The 27,723-nt window shown below is 44.4% G+C and overlaps 1 protein-coding gene across 3 annotated transcripts; it reads left to right on the top strand.

The window, feature by feature from the left end:
* The first annotated feature begins 350 nt into the window (after nt 1–350).
* Nucleotides 351–27,552, top strand: LOC121572239 (spliceosome RNA helicase DDX39B). Of its 3 annotated transcripts, none has more exons than XM_041884192.2 (11): nt 351–450; nt 6,438–6,655; nt 7,483–7,610; nt 9,202–9,294; nt 9,489–9,672; nt 10,007–10,125; nt 20,782–20,913; nt 21,299–21,408; nt 23,159–23,303; nt 26,199–26,346; nt 27,019–27,552. In XM_041884192.2, exons 2-11 carry the CDS (start codon nt 6,439–6,441, stop codon nt 27,033–27,035), a joined length of 1,293 nt encoding a protein of 430 aa, XP_041740126.1. In that variant the 5' UTR covers nt 351–450; nt 6,438; the 3' UTR covers nt 27,036–27,552. The 3 variants fall into 3 exon arrangements, with proteins under 3 accessions (XP_041740126.1, XP_041740127.1, XP_041740128.1); XM_041884193.2 differs by lacking the exon at nt 351–450 and adding an exon at nt 2,068–2,087; XM_041884194.2 differs by lacking the exon at nt 351–450 and adding an exon at nt 4,549–4,569.
* Nucleotides 27,553–27,723: the final 171 nt, after the last annotated feature.

Genomic DNA, 27,723 nt, shown 5'->3' with positions numbered 1-27,723 from the left:
CGTTCCCATACTCAGGACATCAGTTGGGCTCTCCAGTGAAACACATCACTGGCTAAGTATTTCAGTGAACAATGTCATCAAAAATTTGACAACAAACTTTTTGAGGTTGACAGATACAGCTAGCCACTTTATTTAGCACCTTGTTCACTTCAACACGTCATGTGTTTAACAACTGACTTATGTTCACATTTGAACACATAGTTAGCTAGCCTGCTGTCAAACAACTGTATCCAGATACCACAGTTTCCAATCTTACATTCTCTGTAGACCCAGATGTTATAGCATGTTTCCGTGTTATTGTTCCTGTAATTTTTCTCAGGCAAATGCGCAGGTCGGAGTTTGGGGACTTTAAACGCATGCTCACAGAGTCGCACGTTGACTACGTATTTAAAAACCAACGATAGCTCTCATTTCCAAACGCTGTAGCTACATTTCTTCATCACGAATAAGGTAAACAGTGCTCACAAGGGAAACAAATCTGAAATATTAATCGCGTTAATTTCCCATGTTGCAAACCGTCTAAAGGATAGCAGCTAGCTGGAGAGTTTGTCAACCTAAAGAAGCTAGCTAGCCAGGTAGCTCACAGGTCGTGTTTGTTAGCCAGCTAACTACGGTACGCGACATTTCTTTTCGTAGGATACCTGGAGGCAGTCAGTCAATAATATCCGTCGGGTGATTGGTTGAGGATTCTTGGGTGCGTGACATCACTTCGAGCCCTTACCAAAACATGGCCGAAAATGTCTCTCGCCTCTGATCTGAAACCAGTAGTAACCACCAATTTAAATTACAATTAACTTACAATTATAAGACGAATTTTCAGACATACGTTCCACTCATCGTGTATCCACTGACCACCGCATTTAGGAGGATGGCTAATTACTGAACAAAAGTAGGAACGCAACAATTTCAAAGATTTTACTGAGTTACAGTTCATATAAGGAAATCCGTCAATTCAAATAAATAAATTAGGCCCTAATCTATCGATTTCACATGACTGGGAATACAGATATGCATCTGTTGGTCACAGATACCTTAAAAAGTAGGGGCGTGGATCAGAAAACAAGTCAGTATCTGGTGTGACCACCATTTGCCTCATGAAGCGCCACACATCTCCTTTGCATAGAGTTGATCAGGCTGTTGATTGTGGCCTGTGAAATGTTGTCCCACTCCTCTTCAATGGCTGTGCTTAGTTTCTCGATATTGCCGGGAACTGGAACACGCTGTCATACACGTCGATCCAGAGCATCCCATACATGCTCAATGGGTGACATGTCTGGTGAGGATGCAGGCCATGGAAGAACTGGGACATTTTCAGCTTCCAGGAATTGTGTAAAGATCCTTGAGATGTGGGACCGTGCATTATCATGCTGAAACATGTGGTGATGGCGGCGGATGAATGGCACGACAATGGGCCTCAAGATCTCGTCACGGTATCTCTGTGCATTCAAATTACCATCAATAAAATGCAATTTTGTTCGTTGTCCGTAGCTTATGCCTGCCCATCAGAGTATGTGAGCGGAGCGTGCCCAATTTGACTGGAGCGTGGAGCGAATTCCCAGAGGCTGGAGCGTGGAGCGAATTCCCAGAGGCTGGAGCGTGGAGCGAATTCCCAGAGGCTGGAGCGTGGAGCGAATTCCCAGAGGCTGGAGCGTGGAGCGAATTCCCAGAGGCTGGAGCGTGGAGCGAATTCCCAGAGGCTGGAGCGTGGAGCGAATTCCCAGAGGCTGGAGCGTGGAGCGAATTCCCAGAGGCTGGAGCGTCCGCCTTCTCACCCGCTCCAGTTGCGTTCACTTCACGAGCTCAGGGCATGCCCGGCCCAGCATGCATTTGTAGTCTACTTGTGTGCTGCTATAGCCCCTTGCTTTAGCTACTGTCATGGAGTTCGCTAAATATTTTCATAAAGAAACTGATAAAACACACAGGTGCTAAATCAAGGTGACTTACAAAGATGAGGACCAAGAGCAAGAGAGGGAGTGAGGTGATGTAATGTCCACAACTAAAGAATCATTGTGGAATCTGAAAAGACACGTATCCCAAAAGCATGATGGTGTCCTCACTATGTGCACATGCTAAAAGAAAGGAACGAGGTGGGTAGATCATTAAGTGTGTCGTTGTAGAAAAGTATTTATAAACTAAAAATCAGATCTCTTAAACGTTTAGTTCATTTTTGTTCTATCATCTATACAATAGGCCATGATTGATTTTGGCCCAGTAGCCCTGGCATATTCCCATGTTCAAGGAGGTTATTTTGCCTAAAAACCTTTATGCCTACCTAATAGAAAAAAACGACTGCATCTCTGCCCAGCCTGGCGAGAGTGGCCAAAGGGTGGTTAACATCCCCAGTGGCTCTGGAGGGGTGGAGAGGATATTATCCACTGCTGGCCGGCTCTCCAGGCACCATGGAGAGGATATTATCCACTGCTGGCCGGCTCTCCAGGCACCATGGAGAGGATATTATCCACTGCTGGCCGGCTCTCCAGGCACCATGGAGAGGATATTATCCACTGCTGGCCGGCTCTCCAGGCACCATGGAGAGGATATTATCCACTGCTGGCCGGCTCTCCAGGCACCATGGAGAGGATATTATCCACTGCTGGCCGGCTCTCCAGGCACCATGGAGAGGATATTATCCACTGCTGGCCGGCTCTCCAGGCACCATGGAGAGGATATTATCCACTGCTGGCCGGCTCTCCAGGCACCATGGAGAGGATATTATCCACTGCTGGCCGGCTCTCCAGGCACCATGGAGAGGATATTATCCACTGCTGGCCGGCTCTCCAGGCACCATGGAGAGGATATTATCCACTGCTGGCCGGCTCTCCAGGCACCATGGAGAGGATATTATCCACTGCTGGCCGGCTCTCCAGGCACCATGGAGAGGATATTATCCACTGCTGGCCGGCTCTCCAGGCACCATGGAGAGGATATTATCCACTGCTGGCCGGCTCTCCAGGCACCATGGAGAGGATATTATCCACTGCTGGCCGGCTCTCCAGGCACCATGGAGAGGATATTATCCACTGCTGGCCGGCTCTCCAGGCACCATGGAGAGGATATTATCCACTGCTGGCCGGCTCTCCAGGCACCATGGAGAGGATATCATCCACTGCTGGCCGGCTCTCCAGGCACCATGGAGAGGATATTATCCACTGCTGGCCGGCTCTCCAGGCACCATGGAGAGGATATTATCCACTGCTGGCCGGCTCTCCAGGCACCATGGAGAGGATATTATCCACTGCTGGCCGGCTCTCCAGGCACCATGGAGAGGATATTATCCACTGCTGGCCGGCTCTCCAGGCACCATGGAGAGGATATTATCCACTGCTGGCCGGCTCTCCAGGCACCATGGAGAGGATATTATCCACTGCTGGCCGGCTCTCCAGGCACCATGGAGAGGATATTATCCACTGCTGGCCGGCTCTCCAGGCACCATGGAGAGGATATTATCCACTGCTGGCCGGCTCTCCAGGCACCATGGAGAGGATATTATCCACTGCTGGCCGGCTCTCCAGGCACCATGGAGAGGATATTATCCACTGCTGGCCGGCTCTCCAGGCACCATGGAGAGGATATTATCCACTGCTGGCCGGCTCTCCAGGCACCATGGAGAGGATATTATCCACTGCTGGCCGGCTCTCCAGGCACCATGGAGAGGATATTATCCACTGCTGGCCGGCTCTCCAGGCACCATGGAGAGGATATTATCCACTGCTGGCCGGCTCTCCAGGCACCATGGAGAGGATATTATCCACTGCTGGCCGGCTCTCCAGGCACCATGGAGAGGATATTATCCACTGCTGGCCGGCTCTCCAGGCAGCAACGCATGAAGCCACAGACTGGCCAAACTCGTGTTTCTAAAAATGAATTCAAAGGCACTAATAAGTCATTTTTCATTTAATTTGTATTTAATTCTACATGCGCAATTTATAGACTATAATGATTTAATACAACAAAATGTTGTTTCAATACTGAGCCCTTTATGTCCCTACCAGACTAGGTTCGCACTCGCAAATACTTCACAATGTATTTCTTTGTAGGCTATAGCCTTGAAATAATTGAAATAATAATATAGCCTAAATAATTCATTTGGTTCCTTCTTAGGCTCCCTGTCTGGCTCCTATTTAGAGTGTTTATATGCTGTTTAATATAACATGTAGACTATTTGAAATGATGAGCGCTTCTTACATTCACCTTTTCATGTTTATTCAAATACTTTTTGGTTTCAATACTTAAAATCCAATTGGTAGGTCCATGTAGTCACAAATAGATGGGGTGTTGGTTAAATCGTGATTTTTAATGAGCGAATTTGGAGCGGCAGTTTTTTTTTTCATGTGAGCGCGGAGCGATAGGAAAGCACATGGAGCGCAGGAGCGGGATTTCCAACCGCTCAATTCCCCTCACATGCTCTGCTGCCCATACCATAACCCCACCGCCACCATGGGGAACTCTGTTCACAACGTTGACATCAGCAAACCGCTAGCCTACACGACGCCATATACGCTGTCTGCCATGAAACCGGGGTTAATCCAGGAAGAGCACACTTCTCCAGCGTGCCAGTGGCCATCGAAGGTGAGCATTTGCCCGCTGAAGTCAGTTACGACACCAAATTGCAGTCGGGTCAAGACCCTGGTGAGGATGTCGAGCACGCAGATGAATTTCCCCAAGACGGTTTCTGACAGTTTGTGCAGAAATTATTTGGTTGTGCAAACCCACAGTTTCATCAGCTGTCCAGGTGGCTGGTCTCAGACGATCCCCTAGGTGAAGAAGCAGGATGTGGAGGTCCTGGGCTGGCGTGGTTACACATGGTCTGCGGTTGTGAGGCCTGTTGGACGTACTGCCAAATTCTCTAAAACGACATTGAAGGCCGCTTATGGTAGAGAAAATAACATTTCAATTCTCTGGCAACAGCTCTGGTGGACATTCCTCCAGTCAGCATGCCAATTGCACGCTCCCTCAACTTGAGACCTCTGTGGCATTGTGTGACAAAATTGCACATTTTTAGAATGGATTTTTATTGTCCCAAGCACAAGTTGCACCTGTGTAATGATAATGTTGTTTAATCAGCTTCTTGATATGCCACACCTGTCAGGTGGATGGATTATCTTGGCAAAGGAGAAATGCTCACTAACAGGGATGTATACAAATTTGTGCACAAAATTAGAGAGAAATACGTTTTTTGAGCGCATGGAAAATTTCGGGCATCTTTTTATTTCAACACTTTACATGTTGCATTTTATATTTTTATTCAGCATAGCTAGCTCACTGGCCAGGCAGTAACGTTAGCCACTAACTAATCGTAGGGCTCATGTCCTATTCTGTGTTTACATTTGAGTTAACTTGTAACATATCAAGTAACACATACCAGCCCGTTTGTGGAAAGGTACAAATAACAGTTTGTGGGCTTGTATTTTGAATGATCGGCACAGTGAAACTAAAATAGATTGGTAGCTAGCTGGTGAAGCTTTCATTTCTTGGGTTTCCCAAGTCGTTCGGTCAGTGTTACTGCTCATGGTGGCAGCAGACGGCTCTGTAGAGCATTTGTGTGACATCACGCATTCAAGAAAGCTCAACCATTCACCTGACAGGTTCTATTTCGAGACTCATTAATATTCATGACATTGATGTTGCCACTCATGTTGTCACTTAATGAGTTGACACATGATAGCAGCCCTAATGAATAGTTATGAGTACTTTTACTTATTTCCAATAATAATTTGGCAGAAATATAAATTAAGCTAACCTTAAAGGAAGCTTGTTTTCCTAACCCTGTCATCATAATAATCCCCACACAGTTAAATGGATACTTTCGGATGTTGGCAATGACGCTCTTCATGTACTTCCTCAGAGTCAGATTTAACTCATGGATACCATTTTTATGTCTCTGCATTCAGCAAGAAGGAAGTTAAGAGGTAGTTTTGCGAGCCAATGCTAACAAGCATTAGCACAATGACAGGAAGTCTATGGTATCTACTAATATGCTAGCAGTTACCATAGACGTCCAGTCATTGTGCTAATGCTAGTTAGCGATTGCGCTAATACTGGTTAGCAACTTCCTTCAAACAGCACGCAGAGACATAAATATGGTATCCATGAGTTCATCTGACTCTGGGGAAGTAGAAGTATTCCTTTAAGCATCTTGCACTATAATGAGGGTATTTCATGTCTACATAGGTGACCACCCGACAGGACATGTTTATGACTATTTCTCTCTCCACTCTCTTTGTGTCTCCCCCTCTCTCTCTGGCTCTCTCTCTGGCTCTCTCTCTTGCTCTCTCTCTCTCTCTCTCTCTCTCTCTCTCTCTCTCTCTCTCTCTCTCTCTCTCTCTCTCTCTCTCTCTCTCTCTCTCTCTCTCTCTCTCTCTCTCTCTCTCTCTCTCTCTCTCTCTCTCTCTCTCTCTCTCTCTCTCGCTCTGTAATCCTCTCTTTCTACCTGGCAGGATGACTGAGCAGGACGTGGAGAATGAGCTCTTGGACTATGATGAGGATGATGTGGACGCGGTGGGAGATCTGTCAGGAGGGGATATTCTGGCCATTAAGAAGGAGCGTGTGAAGGGCTCCTATGTGTCCATCCATTCCTCTGGTTTTAGAGACTTCCTGTTGAAGCCAGAGCTGCTGAGGGCTATAGTGGACTGTGGCTTTGAGCATCCCTCTGAGGGTGAGTAGAACCAGACGGTTGTAGTCTATACATGCTTCTAACACACACCACACTGGGGTGTATTCATTAGTGCACAGCATAGCAAGACGTTTTGCAACGAAAACGAGCAAGTTCAGGTTCCTTCCCGTTTCGGCCCGTTTGCTTCCGTTTGGTTGCTAGTGAAGGCATCCATTTTACATTTTACATTTTAGTCATTTAGCAGACGCTCTTATCCAGAGCGACTTACAGTTAGTGAGTGCATACATTTTCATACTGACCCCCGTGGGAAACGAACCCACAACCCTGGCGTTGCAAGCGCCATGCTCTACCAACTGAGCTACAGGGGACTCCCTGTTGAAGAGCTGCAGGGGTCAGCAGTTCACTGGCTGATTATAATAAGCTTACACTGAAATCTTCAAGCCAAATTGCCATTAATCAGATCAACTGTCAAACTATAATCTGCAAGCAAGGCCTCATTGTAGCTCAGTTGGTAGAGCATGGCGCTTGCAACGCCAGGGTTGTGGGTTTGATTCCCACGGGGGGCCAGTATGAAAAAATGTATGCACTCACTAACTGTAAGTCGCTCTGGATAAGAGCGCCTGCTAAATGACTAAAATGTAAAGTAATTGCATCAATGATTTGACTTCAAGGGATACTTCGGGCGTGCTAGCAGTTACCATAGACTTCCAGTCATTGTGCTAACGCTAGTAGGTGATCCCGAAGTATCCCTTTTTAAGGTGTTTTTGATTTAGTCACTTAGTTGATAATTAGGTAATAATTACTGTACCTTATTATTATTCAGTAGTAATTTATATTTTAGTCATTTCTAGTAACTATTTTCCTTTCAGTTCAGCATGAGTGCATCCCCCAGGCGATCCTGGGTATGGATGTGCTGTGCCAGGCCAAGTCTGGTATGGGCAAGACGGCAGTGTTTGTTCTGGCCACACTACAGCAGCTGGAGCCTGTCACTGGACAGGTAATGTATCTCTGCCTCTCTCTCTCTCCCTCCGTCTCTGCCTCTCTCTCTCTCTCTCTCTCTCTGCCTCTGTCTCTCTCTGCCTCTGTCTCTCTCTGCCTCTGTCTCCCTCTCTCCCCCTCTCTCCCTCCCTCCGTCTCTGCCTGTCTCTCTCTCTCTCTGCCTCTCTCTCTCTCCCTCTCTGTCTCCCTCTCTCCCTCACTCCCTCTCTCTCTCTCTCTCTCTCTGCCTCTCTCTCTCTGCCTCTCTCTCTCTCCATCTGTCTGTCACTCATTGTCATCTGGACGGTTTATAGAGCTAGGGTTGTCATTGTCTTGGTCCATCAGTCCATTAGTAGCTGTGAAGTACTAAGCTTTATAATGCATTAACTACCCATCCTGCCCACTAAGCTTTATAATGCATTAACTACCCATCCTGCCCACTAAGCTTTATAATGCATTAACCTCTTAAGGATCAGACCCATTTTTTCAATTTTCACCTAAAATGACATACTCAAATCTAACTGCCTGTAGCTCAGGACCTGAAGCAAGGATATGGATATTCTTGATACCATTTGAAAGGAAACACTTTGAAGTTTGTAGAAATTTGAAATTAATGTAGGAGAATAACACACATAAGATCTGGTAAAAGATAATACAAACAAAAAAACATGCGTTTTCATTTATTTGTAATTTTTTTATCATCTTTGAAATGCAAGAGAAATGCCACAATATAATATTGCAGTTTAGTCGCAATTTAGATTTTGGCCACTAGATGGCAGCAGTGTGTGCAAAATTTCAGATTGATACAGTGAAGCATTGCAATACTGGACTATTTTGTATCAAGTCTGTCCAAATGTGCCAAATTGGTCAATGATACATTTTCAAGTACATAACTATAGAGAACATACAAAAATGATATGGTAATACAAAATGTAAGTTTACACACTCCCAGGAATGTCATACATGATGGATCATTAGCTTATACACCAACTTTCACACATCTAGATGGCCGGGCAGGGTGGGTGTGGCGCCAGAGACAGCAAGGGTTCAAACTGTTGAACCCAGTTCCTACATTTGAATATAAAAATGGATTTTATCAAACAAAACTATGCTACATTTTATCTCTGGGACCCTTAGGATGACAAATCAGAGCAAGATTACTGAATGTAAGAACATTATTTACCTTCAGAGGTGAATGTATCAAACCAGTTGCTGTGATACGTTTTTTGTTGTTGTGCACTCTCCTCAAACAATAGCATGGTATTTTTCACTGTAATAGCTACTGTAAATTGGACAGTGCAGTTAGATTAACAAGAATGTAAGCTTTCTGCCCATAAAATACATGTCTATGTCCTGGAAAGTTTGCTGTTACTTACAACAGTCAGGCTAATCACATTTGCGCACGTTAGCTCAACCGTCCCGTATACGGAACACCGATCCCATAGAGGTTAACTACCCATCCTGCCCACTAAGCTTTATAATGCATTAACTACCCATCCCGTAGAGGTTAACTACCCATCCCGTAGAGGTTAACTACCCATCCCGTAGAGGTTAACTACCCATCCCGTAGAGGTTAACTACCCATCCTGCCCACTTCTGTCTTTGTTTAGGTGTCAGTGCTGGTGATGTGCCACACCCGAGAGCTGGCATTTCAGATCAGCAAGGAGTATGAGAGATTCTCCAAGTACATGCCAACTATCAAGGTACACAATGTTTATCTACACCCTCAAAACCTTGAGTCTTGATAATAACTGCAGTGTTTCAGTAAAAAAGCATGAGCCGACGCAAACCCCAGAACGTTGGTAGAGGTGCCAGCTAACGGAATAGCAAACTGTTTAAAATTAAAGACTTATTGTTTTTAAAGTGCACTGTTTCACCACTGGTTTTCTCTCACCAGGTGGCAGTGTTCTTTGGTGGCCTGTCTATAAAGAAGGACGGGGAGGTGTTGAAGAAGGAGTGTCCCCATGTGGTGGTGGGGACGCCAGGGCGAATCCTGGCCCTGATCCGCAACAAGACCCTCAACCTGCGAAACATCAAACACTTCATCCTGGACGAGTGTGACAAGATGCTGGAGCAACTTGGTGAGTCTGATCTCCTCACAGTATCTGAATGACACTCAAACAGACCTGGGGTGTATTTAATAGGAACCAAAATGGAGGCAAACCGTCCGAAATGGGGAGGGGCCTAACTACCTGAACTTCTCCAATAAGGAAGTCTAATTTTTGTTGCAAAAACATGTTTCTACGGTTTGCTACGCTTTGCACTAATGAATACACCCCTGATTAATCTGCTGCATCCGTGATGTACTCAGCTATAGTGAGTGATAACTGAATCCTCCCATCCGTGATGTACTCAGCTATAGTGAGTGATAACTGAATCCTCCCATCCTTGATGTACTTCTTTCCGTTCCCTCAGACATGCGCCGAGACGTCCAGGAGATATTCCGTCTGACCCCCCATGAGAAACAGGTCATGATGTTCAGCGCCACCCTGAGCAAAGAGATCCGCCCCGTCTGCCGAAAGTTCATGCAAGATGTAATTACGCCTCCTCCTCTCCTCCTGCATCCACCCATCCCCCATCTCTGCCCTGCCTGGTGGAACGGGGGGAAGAGTGGTGGAGGAGTTACCCCCACGGTCCCCTGAGTCTGACAGGAGAGAGACAGTGATGTCAAACAGACCAATCTCTATCAGGGAAGTGTCAGCCCACTGACAGAGTAAAGCCTTAGTTCTATGCTAGGCCACTAACTCAGTACAGTAAGACCTTAGGGTACTAGTGTAGTGGTTAACCTTTCACCAACATGCATTGCGGTAACGGGGTCTCCGTTATAGACTGGCTTATGTTGTTGACTTGAAATGTCTTTAACTCCATGACGATGTTGAACACTGACATGCAGGCGTGAATAGGTCCAGTTTTCAGTCTGTACGTTACGAATCTGACATCCCTGATGTCACGATGCTTTCGTTCAAAAGCAGTTAAATCATCTCGTAATCTAGCAGAGCAAAAAACAATTTGTCACGACCCCTGATCTTCCACCTTTTATTTATTAAGGAAACTGCTTTACCAGCCTGGCATGAGTATGTACGCTCTGCCCCAAACTGCTCGAACCCCCCAGCTCACTGCCCTGTAGTTAAGAGCGGCTCTCCCTGGAGCTGTAACCGCTCACATGGCAAACAAGAGAGAGAAAGACAAATTTAAGCAAATATAAAGTATCCCAAAGAACCTCGGTCAAAGCAATAAAACGAGCCACTAGAGAAATGAGGAGGAAGCCTGACAAGCGCCAAGCTCTGGAGAGTAAATGAAGTGGACGCTGCCGGTCTCTCTGGGCTGCTGTAGTTCATTACTTTCCCAACAAAGTGGAAAGAAAGAGCAGTCAAATTGCCTGGGTCCGCCGAGTCGATCCAAAATGGCCCCATTGCCTCTCAGCCAGTCTGCATTTAAATGGAATTGAGGTAACTGGAGATGGATGGGCGATTAACCCTGTAGGAACATGAGGCCCGTCTCACAAAGGGAAAATGGCCACCATTCTGTCCTTAAGCTGCTACCCAAGCATCAGGATGCCTTGGTAATAAATCACAGACATGAACCTTGTCTAACACACTGTACAGACAGAGGCAGTAACAAGGCAGAACACCGCGACGTGAAGAAAGGAGAGAGAGAGAGAGAGAGAGCGAGAGGGGAATGGTAGGGTGGTGTGGTATACGGAAGACCGAAGCGGGAGGAAAGAGATGGAGATGTGACTGTAGATAGAGACGGTACACAGAGCCGTCTCGTGTTACAATGAATCTAGAATCGATGAGGTAACTGTGAAATGCTTGAAGAGGATGGAAGAGCATTGCAATCACATGAAAAATAGACTATGAACAGAACAACTTTTTTTGTTGTTGTTGAAAATCCAGCTTTCTAAAACCCTTTGCCTGTAAACAAGGCAGTACCATTTAAAACACCCCATCCTTAGGACATCCCACTAACATGTTGATTCTAACAGCATTTTTATTTGACACATTCCAACCACATGATCATGGATATTAGACACACAACATAAACCCTCTCATACTCTCACAAGCATCCAAAGACCTGCAAAAACACACACACACACACACTAGGGTTGAATGGCGGGAAACCGGTTACCGAGATTTACCGTGATTTTTAACGCCCAAAGCCACTCCCTTTTCCCGGGATAAATAACTGCGAGAAACCAGTAAATTATAATAAAGTATTTATATGAACAGGATGGTGTTACATTATAAGCGATGTCTAAATCTGTCTTCTCTATGGCCTCTGCATGATGAATCAACGATGGGTGCAGACAGCCCATCTCAGTATGGAGAGCAGTTCACAATGCATGTAGACCTACTGTATCATCTCATCATGGTAACAATGCATGTAGACCTACTGTATCATCTCATCATGGTAACAATGCATGTAGACCTACTGTATCATCTCACCATGGTAACAATGCATGTAGACCTACTGTATCATCTCACCATGGTAACAATGCATGTAGACCTACTGTATCATCTCATCATGGTAACTTTTATTCTTGTGACAGGCTACTTTTGCTGCAGCATAGACTATACTACAGTAATATAAAGACCGAATGCACGTCTAATTTACCCATCTCCATCTGGCTTTCTGGGGTCACCTTATTATTATTTTATTGTAAAGATATATATTTTTTTCATTGCAGCTGCAGACTTTTAAAAACAGCCTATCACTCGAATATCGTTGCTTTAAATCCGTGCACCCGCGAGAAATTGCATGCAAAATAGATCATCTTGTTCTAGCCCTATACAGTGCATTCGGAAATTATTCAGACCCCTTTTTCCGCATTTTGTTACATTACAGCCTTATTCTAAAATTGATTAAATCATTTTTTTCCTCATCAATCTACACACAATACCCCATAATGACAAAGCGAAAACAGTTAAAAAAAAATTTAAAAAGCCATTAGGTAGAAGGAATTGTCCGTAGAGCTCCGAGACAGGATTGTGTCAAGGCACAGATCTGGGGAAGGGTACGAAAACATTTCTTCAGCATTGAAGGTCCCCAAGAACACAGTGGCCTCAATCATTCTTAAATGTGATATTTCAGTTTTTTATTCTTTAAAGTTTTTTATTCTTTAATAAATGTTCAAAGATTTCTCAAACCTGTTTTTACTTTGTCATCATGGGGTATTGTGTGTAGATTGATGAGGGGGAAAAAAACAATTTCATCCATTTTAGAATAAGGCTGTAACATAACAAAATGTGGAAAAAGTCAAGGGGTCTGAATACTTTCTGAATGCACTGTATATAATGTCCTAGCCTACCTCTTTCAGGTAATACATTCAATGCAGTATTAGCCTTATAGTTTCATTTAAGGACCAAAGGATTGACAGGCGTCCCATATAGATTGCAAAATAGTTGGGAAGAGATTTTTGACGTACCGATTCCATGGCATATTGTTTATCAACTGATACGCAAAACGATGCCGGATTCAAAACGTATAATTTTTCAATTTAAATTATTATACAAAATTCTTGCTACCAATAGAATGTTATTTATATGGGGGATACAATCTTCCCAGCTCTGCAGATCCAATATGGATGGTGTTAAGAGATAGATGGGAGGTGTTGAATGGAGCTGAAGGATGGGACTAACAACAACTAATAACAACAAGATAACTAATGTAAAGCATACTGTGTCCATAATAAGTATATAGGTTATAGGTTGAGAGCTTTTGTGAACGAGCACAGTTAGAAAGATATGGCATATAGGAGCAAACCGGATGGACATCATGAAAATGATCTGAGAGGTTGAGGGTAGGAGTTCAGGAGTAAAAACAAACAAAATAGAATTATTGTAAAATTGACCATAAAATGTATATAGTATGTATAAGCTGGAAGTAGAGGCCTAAGCATTGTTGTTCACTAGTTTACTCCAATTAGGGAAGGGGTGGTGGGGTCAGAAAGTAATAAAGGGAAATATTTTTAAAAAATGATATGTGTATATACAGTGGGGAGAACAAGTATTTGATACACTGCAGATTTTGCAGGTTTTCCTACTTACAAAGCATGTAGAGGTCTGTAATTTTTATCATGGGTACACATCAACTGTGAGAGACGGAATCTAAAAAAATCCAGAAAATCACATTGTATGATTTTTAAGTAAATAATTTGCATTTTATTGCATGACATAAGTATTTGATACATCAGAAAAGCAGAACTTAATATTTGGTACAGAAACTTTTGTTTGCAATTACAGAGATCATACGTTTCCTGTAGGTCTTCACCAGGTTTGCACACACTGCAGCAGGGATTTTGGCCCACTCCTCCATACAGACCTTCTCCAGATCCTTCAGGTTTCGGGGCTGTCGCTGGGCAATACGGACTTTCACCTCCCTCCAAAGATTTTCTATTGGGTTCAGGTCTAGAGACTGGCTAGGCCACTCCAGGACCTTGAGATGCTTCTTACGGAGCCACTCCTTAGTTGCCCTGGTTGTGTGTTTCGGGTCGTTGTCATGCTGGAAGACCCAGCCACGACCCATCTTCAATGCTCTTACTGAGGGAAGGAGGTTGTTGGTCAAGATCTCACGATACATGGCCCCATCCATCCTCCCCTCAATACGGTGCAGTCGTCCTGTCCCCTTTGCAGAAAAGCATCCCCAAAGAATGATGTTTCCACCTCCATGCTTCACGGTTGGGATGGTGTTCTTGGGGTTGTACTCATCCTTCTTCTTCCTCCAAACACGGCGAGTGGAGTTTAGACCAAAAAGCTATATTTTTGTCTCATCAGACCACATGACCTTCTCCCATTCCTCCTCTGGATCATCCAGATGGTCATTGGCAAACTTCAGACGGGCCTGGACATGCGCTGGCTTGAGCAGGGGGACCTTGCGTGCGCTGCAGGATTTTAATCCATGACGGCGTAGTGTGTTACTAATGGTTTTCTTTGAGACTGTGGTCCCAGCTCTCTTCAGGTCATTGACCAGGTCCTGCCGTGTAGTTCTGGGCTGATCCCTCACCTTCCTCATGATCATTGATGCCCCACGAGATGAGATCTTGCATGGAGCCCCAGACCATCTTGAACTTCTTCCATTTTCTAATAATTGCGCCAACAGTTGTTGCCTTCTCACCAAGCTGCTTGCCTACTGTCCTGTAGCCCATCCCAGCCTTGTGCAGGTCTACAATTTTATCCCTGATGTCCTTACACAGCTCTCTGGTCTTGGCCATTGTGGAGAGGTTGGAGTCTGTTTGATTGAGTGTGTGGACAGGTGTCTTTTATACAGGTAACGATTTCAAACAGGTGCAGTTAATACAGGTAATGAGTGGAGAACAGGAGGGCTTCTTAAAGAAAAGCTAACAGGTCTGTGAGAGCCAGAATTCTTACTGGTTGGTAGGTGATCAAATACTTATGTCATGCAATAAAATGCAAATTAATTACTTAAAAATCATAATGTGATTTTCTGGATTTTTGTTTTAGATTCCGTCTCTCACAGTTGATGTGTACCCATGATAAAAATTACAGACCTCTACATGCCTTGTAAGTAGGAAAACCTGCAAAATTGGCAGTGTATCAAATACTTGTTCTCCCCCCCTCAAAAAAAAAAGTATTAGCCTTATACTTAGCTAATTAATGATGGGTTATGCATAATAAGCTTCTAACTTATAGCTCTTGAGCAATACGCACGCACCTGTGCTCCGCTGGCCTCTCCTTAAAAAACACTCCTTAGCTCTTGGAGTCCCATGCAGGAAAAGCTAGACTAGAATAGCTTGCTGGACATATTTTTTACATTATTTATTATATACCAATAGACTATTCGAAGAGGGACGCAAGCTCTTGTTTGCTGAATGTTAAATACAGCAGCCAATAGAACTCATGGGTAGTTTGAAAGAAGAGTGAATGCGCGATGGCGGTAGGCTATAGCAGTTATTTATTCAGACCTGTAACCATTGAATCTTCGTGAAGAGAAGTGGAAGGCTTCTGCATCTAATTCTAGTCCAACATTATTCGAGAATGTCATTAGAATGATGAAGATAAGGACAACTAAACTTATTTAATTTAACTGTTGAAAGCGAGGAAGGAATGAAGCAACAATAGAGAGCGAAAGAGGAGGTAGGTTAATAACATTAGGGGAAATATTAGGAAAGGTAAATATGAGTCAGCCTACTAATTATACAAATAGGCCCTATTATATTCATGTGGACTCATGTGCTCCACCAGAATCACATGTTCTCTTCTGCTTTATCATGGTTTGAACAATGTACATAATTCCAGTCCATATAATACAGTATAATACAATACAGTACAGTAATACAGTTCACACTCAAAAAGATTAGCCTACTGGAGCTAGTTTCATTGATTTACCCAAGAGAGCATATAGCTAGCTACATCTATGGGCTTTATATAGCTAGCTACATCTATGGGCTTTATATAGCTAGCTACATCTATGGGCTTTATATAGCTAGCTACATCTATGGGCTTTATATATCTAGCTACATCTATGGGCTTTATATAGCCAGCTACATCTATGGGCTTTATATAGCTAGCTACATCTATGGGCTTTATATAGCTAGCTACATCTATGGGCTTTATATAGCTAGCTACATCTATGGGCTTTATATAGCTAGCTACATCTATGGGCTTTATATAGCTAGCTACATCTATGGGCTTTATATAGCTAGCTACATCTATGGGCTTTATATAGCTAGCTACAGCTATGGGCTTTATATAGCTAGCTACATCTATGGGCTTATATATAGCTAGCTACATCTATGGGCTTTATATAGCTAGCTACATCTATGGGCTTTATATAGCTAGCTACATCTATGGGCTTCTGTCGTGAGTAATGTGCAGTAGCCTATATCATATATGTATTGGGTAACGACACAACCATTTAGGCTTTTTTGGGCTTGGGCTCATAAAATGTCTTTAATGTAGGGCTTATAAAATGTATTTTAATGTAGAGCTCATAAAATGTCTTTAATGTAGGTCTCATAAAATGAATGTAATGTATGGCTCATCAGGCTCAGGTAGCATCAGACTTGAATTTTAGATCAAAGCTCTAATCACATCCAGACAGGCCTGTTTATATGCTTTAGAATGCTTTTGAATGACACTTCCTGTTTTGGCAGGAAATACTGGGTCTCAGGATGGAACATTTGTAAAATACTGGGAAAATATTCAAACCACACACACACACACACACACACACACACACACACTTTTTAACAGAAGCATCATCTTCAAACACGTAGGCTACAGTTGGAGGAGGAGGCTGTGTTTGACTGACTGACTGACTGACTGACTGACATGACTTTGAGTGAATGACATACTACAGTAACTGGGATTGAGAGGACAGACTGAGTGAATGACTACAGTAACTGGGATTGAGAGGACAGACTGAGTGAATGACATACTACAGTAACTGGGATTGAGAGGACAGACTGAGTGAATGACATACTACAGTAACTGGGATTGAGAGGACAGACTGAGTGAATGACTACAGTAACTGGGATTGAGAGGACAGACTGAGTGAATGACATACTACAGTAACTGGGATTGAGAGGACAGACTGAGTGAATGAGAGATGTCGAAGAGGGACAGATACGGTCAGCGATACTCAGCTCAGTCTAGTTTACTGGTGTATTACTGTAGATTAAACATCCTCTAAATCAGGGATTCAGGAAACTGGACTTTCTCTTAGCTTTCTGAAGGTAAGTGCTATGATCCTAATTGGACAATGAGTGAGCTGAGGACAGTTTGGACTCTAACATTGACAATACAATCCTAACTATACTGAATAAAAAAATTTAACGCAACACGCAACAATTTCAAAGATTTTACTGAGTTACAGTTCATATAAGGAAATCAGTCAATTGAAATAAATTCATTAGGCCCTAATCTATGGACTTCACGTGATTGGGCAGGGGCGGAGCCATGGTTGGGAGCCAGGCCCAGCCAATCAGAATGAGTCTTTCCCCACAAAAGGGCTTTATTACAGACAGAAATACTCTTCAGCATCCCCCTCTCCCCTCTCAGACAATCCCGCAGGTGAAGAAGCCGGATGTGAATGTCCTGGGCTGTGGTCTGCGGTTGTGAGGCCGGTTGGGCGTACTGCCATATTCTTTAAAACAACGTTCGGGGTGGCTTATGGTAGAGAAATGAACATTCAATTCTTTGGCAACAGCTCTGGTGGACATTCCTGCAGTCAGCGTGCCAGTTGCATGCGCCCTCAAAACTTGAGACATCTGTGGCATTGTGTTGTGTGACAAAACTGCACATTTTAGAGTGGCCTTTTATTGTCCCCAGCACAAGGTACACCTGTGTAATGATCATGCTGTTTAATCAGCTTCTTGATATGCCACACCTGTCAGGTGGATGGATTATCTTGGCAAATGAGAAATGCTCACTAACAGGGATGTAAACACATTTGTGCACAAAATTGAGAAATAAGCTTTTTGTGCGTATGGAAAATTTCTGGGATCTTTTATTTCAGCTTATGAAACATGGGACCAACACTTTACATGTTGCGTTTATATTTTTGTTCAGTATATATGGGTCGGCAGGTAGCCTAGTGCTTAAAAGCGTTGAGCCAGTAACCGAAAGGTGAATACATGAAAAATCTGTCTTTGCCCTTGAGCAAGGTACTTAACCGGTACAAGAGTGTCTGCTAAATGACAAATAAATGTCAAATCTAAAAAATAAAAAAAATATCAAATTGATTCAGTATGTAATAAACTTAAGGTTAATCTATATTAGATTCTAGATTGATGACTTAGGCCATCTATGATCCAAGTTGTAGTGGCCCACAGTAAATGATGTCTCTGATTAATCATGTAGCACGTTTAATTGACAGAGACTGTTCCCTCATTGTTTAATTAGGCACAGCTGCTACCAGAGAGACGGGGCCAAATTAGTGGCTAGATGAATGTGTTTGTTTGTATGTTGTGATGTGAAGATGAATCGATCTTACGTCAAGTGGAGCAGCCCTAGTGATTCCAATGAAGGCTCTGTGTAGCTCAGTTGGTAGCGCATGGCGTTTGCAACACCAGGGTTGTGGGTTCGATTCCCACGGGGGGCCAGTATGAAAAATGTATGCACTCACTGGATAAGAGCGTCTGCTAAATGACTAAAATGTAAAGGCTTTTTATAATATATTTTTTTGGCACCTTTTTCTCCCCAATTTCGATCTTGTCTCATCGCTGCAACTCCCCCAACGGGCTCGGGAGGCGAAGGTCGAGTCATGCGTCCTCCAAAACATGACCCGCCAAACCGCGCTTCTTAACACCCGCCCGCTTAACCCGGAAGCCAGCCGCACCAATGTGTGGGAGGAAACACCGTTCAACTGACAACCGTGGTCAGCCTGCAGGCGCCCGGCCCGCCACAAGGAGTCGCTAGAGCGCAATGAGCCCCTGGCCAAACCCTCCCCTAACCCGGACGACGCTGGGCCAAACCCTCCCCTAACCCGGACGACGCTGGGCCAAACCCTCCCCTAACCCGGACGACGCTGGGCCAAACCCTCCCCTAACCCGGACTACGCTGGGCCAAACCCTCCCCCTAACCCGGACGACGCTGGGCCAAACCCTCCCCTAACCCGGACTACGCTGGGCCAAACCCTCCCCTAACCCGGACTACGCTGGGCCAAACCCTCCCCTAACCCGGACGACGCTGGGCCAAACCCTCCCCTAACCCGGACTACGCTGGGCCAAACCCTCCCCTAACCCGGACTACGCTGGGCCAAACCCTCCCCTAACCCGGACGACGCTGGGCCAAACCCTCCCCTAACCCGGACGACGCTGGGCCAAACCCTCCCCTAACCCGGACGACGCTGGGCCAAACCCTCCCCTAACCCGGACTACGCTGGGCCAAACCCTCCCCTAACCCGGACTACGCTGGGCCAATTGTGTGCCGCCCTATGGGACTCCCAGTCACAACCGGTTGTGATACAGCCCGGGATCGATCCCAGGTCTGTAGTGACGCCTCTAGCACAGCGATGCAGTGCCTTAGACCGCTGCCCCACTCGGGAGGCCGAAGGCGTTTTGTTTTAATTAATGTATTACTTGTGGTTAGGTTTTACAATAACTGTTGATTTCGTCTGATTACTATGGCTTTTCATTTGACATCAGATCTATTAGTTTTTTCCAAGTGTTGTGTGGATAGTAGTGACTGGTGAGGACTGTGTCTGGCTGTCTCTATGTTCGTCTGTGTTGCATCAGTATGTGAGTTCGTATCCTGTGTGCGTGTCTGTCTGTCTGTCTGTCTGTCTGTCTGTCTGTCTGTCTGTGTTTGTGTGAGAGAAGTTTAAATGTTGTGTGGTGGGAGGGCAGTGTGTCCATCTAACTCCCCCATTCCTTCTCTTTCTATTTCACTGTATTTCCTAATGTCTCCCTGATTTACCTCTACCTCGTCACCTCCTTACCTCTACCTCCTCACCTCTACCTCCTCACCTCTACCTCGTCACCTCTACCTCGTCACTTCTACCTCCTCACCTCTACCTCGTAACCTCTGCCTCGTCACCTCTGCCTCCTCACCTCTACCTCGTCACCTCTACCTCGCCACCTCTACCTCGTCACCTCTACCTCGTCACCTCTACCTCCTCACCTCTACCTCGTCACCTCTACCTCGCCACCTCTACCTCGTCACCTCTACCTCCCCACCTCTACCTCGTCACCTCTACCTCCCCACCTCTACCTCCCCACCTCTACCTCGTCATCTCTACATCCTCACCTCTACCTCTACCTCCTCACCTCTACCTCCTGACCTCTACCTCCTCACCTTAACCACTGCTCTCTGGGAACCCCTCCCTGCTCCACCCCCTCCCTGCTCCACCCCCTCCCTGCTCCACCCCCTCCCTGCTCCACCCCCTCCCTGTCCCACCCCCTCCCTACTCCACCCTAACCCTGTCCCACCCCCTCCCTACTCCACCCTAACCCTGTCCCACCCCCTCCCTACTCCACCCTAACCCTGTCCCACCCCTCCCTACTCCACCCTAACCCTGCTCCACCCCCCCCACCACCCTAACCCTGTCCCACCCCTCCCTACTCCACCCTAACCCTGCTCCACCCCTCCCTGTCCCACCCCTCCCTACTCCACCCCCCTCCCTGCTCCACCCCCTCCCTGCTCCACCCCCTCCCTGCTCCACCCCCTCCCTACTCCACCCTAACCCTGCTCCACCCCCTCCCTACTCCACCCCCTCCCTGCTCCACCCAGCCGATGGAAATCTTTGTTGATGATGAGACCAAGCTGACTCTCCACGGGCTGCAGCAGTACTATGTCAAACTGAAGGACAACGAGAAGAACAGGAAGCTCTTTGATCTCCTCGACGTGCTGGAGTTCAACCAGGTACTGGAATGAATTATGTTCCACAGAGGAGTTCAACCAGGTACTGGAATGAATTATGTTCCACAGAGGATTTCAACCAGGTACTGGAATTCAATCATGATGTTCCAGGGGCACATAGCAGGAGAAACTGAGGAAAAATTTAAATGCTGGCTGGGCAAGTTCTTATATGCAAATCCAGTGTGTAGTCAGTGTCTTAGTTCAACCAGGTACTGTGTTTCATGTTCCACCGTGGTACAAAATGGCAGGAAATTCAGGGGAAAGAAAAACGCTGAGTTTTTGAATATGCAAATGCAGTGTGTGTGTGTAGTCAAATGTGGAGTGTGTTGTTGTTTCCAGGTGGTGATCTCTGGCCCAGTGTGTGTAGTGATATTATTATATATTATAGGTGGTGATCTTTGTGAAGTCAGTGCAGCGCTGTGTGGCTCTGGCCCAGCTGTTGGTTGAGCAGAACTTCCCAGCTATCGCCATCCACCGCGGGATGCCCCAGGAGGAACGGTACGTAGATAGTTGGTGTGTGTGTGTTATTTTGAACATTAATATTATACAGTTGAAGTCGGAAGTTTACATACACTTAGGTTGGAGTCATTAAAACTAGTTTTTGAACCACTCCACAAATTTCTTCTTAACAAACTTTTAGTTTTGGCAAGTCGGTTAGGACATCTACTTTGTGCATGACACATGTAATTTTTCCAACAATTGTTTAGAGACCGATTGTTTCACTTATAATTCACTGTATCACAATTCCAGTGGGTCAGAAGTTTACATACACTAAGTTGACTGTGCCTTTAAACAGCTTGGAAAATTATGTCATGGCTTTAGAAGCTTCTGATACGCTAATTGATATAATTTGAGTCAATTGGAGGTGTACCTGTGGATGTATTTCAAGGCCTACCTTCAAACTCAATGCCTCTTTGCTTGACATCATGGGAAAATGAAAATAAATCTGCCAAGACCTCAGATTTTTTTTTTGTAGACCTCCACAAGTCTGGTTCATCCTTGGGAGCAATTTTCAAACGCGTTCATCTGTGCAAACAATAGTACGCAAGTATAAACACCATGGGACCACGCAGCCGTCATACCGCACAGGAAGGAGACGCGTTCTGTCTCCTAGAGATGAACGTACTTTGGTGCGAAAAGTGCAAATCAATCCCAGAACAACAGCAAAGGACCTTGTAAAGATGCTGGAGGAAACAGGTACAAAAAGTATCTATATCCACAGTAAAACGAGTCCTATATCGACATAACCTGAAAGGCCGCTCAGCAAGGAAGAAGCCAATGCTCCAAAAACGCCATAGAAAAGCCAGACTACGGTTTGCAACTGCACATGGGGACAAAGATCGTACTTTTTGGAGAAATGTCCTCTGGTCTGATGAAACAAAAATAGAACTGTTTGGCCATAATGACCATCGTTATGTTTGGAGGAAAAAGGGGAATGCTTGCAAGCCGAAGAATACCATCCCAACCATGAAGCACGGGGGTGGCAGCATCATGCTGTGGGGGTGCTTTGCTGCAGGAGGGACTGGTGCACTTCACAAAATAGATGGCATCATGAGGAAGGAAAATTATGTTGATATATTGAAGCAACATCCCAAGACATCAGTCAGGAAGTTAAAGCTTGGTCGCAAATGGGTCTTCCAAATGGACAATGACCCCAAGCATACTTCCAAATTTGTGGCAAAATGGCTTAAGGACAACAAAGTAAAGGTATTGGAGTGGCCATCACAAAGCCCTGACCTCAATCCTATAGAAAATGTGTGGGCAGAACTGAAAAAGCGTGTGCGAGCAAGGAGGCCTACAAACCTGACTCAGTTACACCAGCTCTGTCAGGAGGAATGGGTCAAAATTCACCCAACTTATTGTGGGAAGCTTGTGGAAGGCTACCTGAAACGTTTGACCCAAGTTAAACAATTTAAAGGCAATGCTACTAAATACTAATTGAGTGTATGTAAACTTCTGATTTACTGGGAATGTGATGAAAGAAATAAAAGCTGAAATAAATCATTCTCTCTACTATTATTCTGACATTTCACATTCTTAAAATAAAGTGTTGATCCTAACTGACCTAAGACAGGGAATTTTTACAAGGATTAAATGTCAGGAATTGTGAAAAACTGAGAGTAAATGTATTTGGCTAAGGTGTATGTAAACTTCCGACTTCAACTGTAAGTGCTTGATCTGGCACGGTCATTACCCATCTTTTTCTAAACTAATTCCACCCCCTTTTTTGTCCAACCTCCTTCCCCAGTCTCTCTCGTTACCAACAGTTTAAAGACTTCCAGAGACGTATCCTGGTGGCCACCAACCTGTTTGGAAGAGGGATGGACATCGAGAGGGTCAACATCGCCTTCAACTACGACATGCCAGAAGACTCTGACACTTACCTGCACAGAGTAAGTCCCGTAGACCAGGGTTTCCCAAACTCTGTCCTGGGGAGCGCGTTTCGGTTTTTGCCCTAGCAACTACACCGCTGATTCAAATGACCAACTAATCATCAAGCTTTGATTTATTTGAATCAGCTGTGTAGTGCTAGGACAACAACCGAAACCTGCACCCAGGAGGGGCCCCGGGACCGGGTTTGGGAAACTCTGTTGTAGATGACAACAAACTCTGCTGTAGATGACAACAAACTCTGCTGTAGAAAACAACAAACCCTGCTGTAGATAACAACAAACCCTGCTGTAGATAACAACAAACTCTGCTGTAGAAAACAACAAACCCTGCTGTAGATAACAACAAACTCTGCTGTAGAAAACAACAAACCCTGCTGTAGATAACAACAAACTCTGCTGTAGAAAACAACAAACTCTGCTGTAGAAAACAACAAACTCTGCTGTAGAAAACAACAAACCCTGCTGTAGATAACAACAAACCCTGCTGTAGAAAACAACACTCTGCTGTAGAAAACAACAAACTCTGCTGTAGAAAACAACAAACTCTGCTGTAGAAAACAACAAACCCTGCTGTAGAAAACAACAAACTCTGCTGTAGAAAACAACAAACTCTGCTGTAGAAAACAACAAACTCTGCTGTAGAAAACAACAAACTCTGCTGTAGAAAACAACAAACTCTGCTGTAGAAAACAACAAACCCTGCTGTAGATAACAACAAACTCTGCTGTAGATAACAACAAACTCTGCTGTAGAAAACAACAAACCCTGCTGTAGAAAACAACAAACTCTGCTGTAGATAACAACAAACTCTGCTGTAGAAAACAACAAACCCTGCTGTAGAAAACAACAAACCCTGCTGTAGAAAACAACAAACTCTGCTGTAGAAAACAACAAACTCTGCTGTAGAAAACAACAAACCCTGCTGTAGATAACAACAAACTCTGCTGTAGAAAACAACAAACCCTGCTGTAGATAACAACAAACTCTGCTGTAGAAAACAACAAACCCTGCTGTAGATAACAACAAACTCTGCTGTAGAAAACAACAAACTCTGCTGTAGAAAACAACAAACTCTGCTGTAGAAAACAACAAACCCTGCTGTAGATAACAACAAACCCTGCTGTAGAAAACAACAAACTCTGCTGTAGAAAACAACAAACTCTGCTGTAGAAAACAACAAACCCTGCTGTAGAAAACAACAAACTCTGCTGTAGAAAACAACAAACTCTGCTGTAGAAAACAACAAACTCTGCTGTAGAAAACAACAAACTCTGCTGTAGAAAACAACAAACTCTGCTGTAGAAAACAACAAACCCTGCTGTAGATAACAACAAACTCTGCTGTAGATAACAACAAACTCTGCTGTAGAAAACAACAAACCCTGCTGTAGAAAACAACAAACTCTGCTGTAGATAACAACAAACTCTGCTGTAGAAAACAACAAACCCTGCTGTAGAAAACAACAAACCCTGCTGTAGAAAACAACAAACTCTGCTGTAGAAAACAACAAACTCTGCTGTAGAAAACAACAAACCCTGCTGTAGATAACAACAAACTCTGCTGTAGATAACAACAAACTCTGCTGTAGAAAACAACAAACCCTGCTGTAGAAAACAACAAACTCTGCTGTAGATAACAACAAACTCTGCTGTAGAAAACAACAAACCCTGCTGTAGAAAACAACAAACCCTGCTGTAGAAAACAACAAACCCTGCTGTAGAAAACAACAAACTCTGCTGTAGATAACAACAAACCCTGCTGTAGAAAACAACAAACCCTGCTGTAGAAAACAACAAACTCTGCTGTAGAAAACAACAAACTCTGCTGTAGAAAACAACAAACTCTGCTGTAGAAAACAACAAACTCTGCTGTAGAAAACAACAAACTCTGCTGTAGAAAACAACAAACCCTGCTGTAGATAACAACAAACTCTGCTGTAGATAACAACAAACTCTGCTGTAGAAAACAACAAACCCTGCTGTAGAAAACAACAAACTCTGCTGTAGATAACAACAAACTCTGCTGTAGAAAACAACAAACCCTGCTGTAGAAAACAACAAACCCTGCTGTAGAAAACAACAAACTCTGCTGTAGAAAACAACAAACTCTGCTGTAGAAAACAACAAACCCTGCTGTAGATAACAACAAACTCTGCTGTAGATAACAACAAACTCTGCTGTAGAAAACAACAAACCCTGCTGTAGAAAACAACAAACTCTGCTGTAGATAACAACAAACTCTGCTGTAGAAAACAACAAACCCTGCTGTAGAAAACAACAAACCCTGCTGTAGAAAACAACAAACTCTGCTGTAGATAACAACAAACTCTGCTGTAGAAAACAACAAACCCTGCTGTAGAAAACAACAAACTCTGCTGTAGATAACAACAAACTCTGCTGTAGAAAACAACAAACTCTGCTGTAGATAACAACAAACTCTGCTGTAGATAACAACAAACTCTGCTGTAGAAAACAACAAACTCTGCTGTAGATAACAACAAACTCTGCTGTAGATAACAACAAACTCTGACACCAAGATTATTTAGTTATAGGCCTCTTGTTTGTCCGTCTTACCAGTAGCAGCCAGGGTCATTATAAGGTTACTTTAGTTATAAAGTACTTACCAGTAGCAGCCAGGGTCATTATAAGGTTACTTTAGTTATAAAGTACTTACCAGTAGCAGCCAGGGTCATTATAAGGTTACTTAGTTATAAAGTACTTACCAGTAGCAGCCAGGGTCATTATAAGGTTACTTAGTTATAAAGTACTTACCAGTAGCAGCCAGGGTCATTATAAGGTTACTTAGTTATAAAGTACTTACCAGTAGCAGCCAGGGTCATTATAAGGTTACTTTAGTTATAAAACCCTCTAAGTTGGTTGTGTGCGTCTTACTCAGGTTGCCAGGGCGGGCAGGTTTGGCACCAAAGGCCTGGCCATCACGTTTGTGTCTGATGAGACGGATGCCCGCACCCTTAACGACGTCCAGGACCGATTCGAGGTGAACATCAGCGAGCTGCCCGACGAGATCGACATCTCATCTTACAGTAAGTGCTGCTTAGTTCCAATCATCAGCCTTGGTTATCAGTGGGTGTTCAACTCTGACCCTACGAGGTCCGGAGCCTGCTGCTTTTCTGTTCAACTCTGACCCTACGAGGTCCGGAGCCTGCTGCTTTTCTGTTCAACTCTGACCCTACGAGGTCCGGAGCCTGCTGCTTTTCTGTTCAACTCTGACCCTACGAGGTCCGGAGCCTGCTGCTTTTCTGTTCAACTCTGACCCTACGAGGTCCGGAGCCTGCTGCTTTTCTGTACCTGTTTAATTAATTACACCACCTGGTGTCACAGGTCTAAATCAGTCACTGATTAGAGGGGAACAATGAAAAAATGCAGAGGAACTGGCTTCGAGGTCCAGAGTTGAGTTTGAAGGCTCTAGAGAAGGGTTTCCCAAACTCGGTTCTGCCCCCCCCCCCCCCCCACCCCCAGCCCCCAGCATGACACTAGCGCATAAACCAAAACGTGCACCCAGTGGGGCCCCAGGACCGAGTTTGGGAAACACTGCTCTAGAGTAAAGGCAGTGGTCTTTGCTGGTCATCTGTTACTTATTAGAACATGTATTATGTTAGGAACATCTGTATTTCATCAGTGGCGTAGAGAAGATTATCAAGTGATTCAATGAATGTTCTGCTTTAACTTGTCCTTTTTTACTTCTGTGCCCTCAGTTGAACCAACCCGGTAAAGAAGACCAGATCTATTATCCTGCAGACATTGGATCAGAATTGTGATTTATATTTTACCCTTGACCTTTAACACTGATAGCTAAGGTCAAATCAACTATTATCAGATCGAACAGTACAATACAATAATTTCTTATTCTGCTGGCATTCATTTGCCCCTATAATGAATAAACTGTGGAATAGCGCCCCCCTGTGGATAGAAATGACTTTTCTGAACATTGTCAGGCCTTTTCCAATGCCATTTGTTTAATGATGTTAATATTATTTTGTTTTTATTTAGAGACTAGGTAGCCGTCACTGAATAGTTGAGTTATTTATTGTTTGTATTTTATTTACGATGTCATTTCGATGGTGAATGCTGCATTTTATTGCCTGTGAAAATAGTTGACCAGTTACCAAGCGGTAGTGTCTAGTGCGACGGAAATGAAGAGGAAAAAAGGTTACATTGAAAGACTTGTAAAGATAGACTAAACAAGCTCTGTTCTGCACTCAATGTGGATTCATAAATGTTTGACTCGACATACAGACTTGCTGCTTCTTCTTGCCTCAACATCTAATCTTGTTGTCTATCAGAAAATATATTTTAAAAAAAGAACAAACTACCCGCCAAGGATTGCACTGAGTGAATATTGAAACAGCCTCCATCAAAGGTTGCGTCCCAAATGGCACCATATTCCCTATGGGACGTGG

Source organism: Coregonus clupeaformis, chromosome 8, assembly GCF_020615455.1.
Source record: "Coregonus clupeaformis isolate EN_2021a chromosome 8, ASM2061545v1, whole genome shotgun sequence".
Classification (NCBI taxonomy): domain Eukaryota; kingdom Metazoa; phylum Chordata; class Actinopteri; order Salmoniformes; family Salmonidae; genus Coregonus; species Coregonus clupeaformis.
The sequence above is the reverse complement of the archived record's forward strand: the minus strand, read 5'-3'. Positions and strand labels throughout refer to the sequence as shown.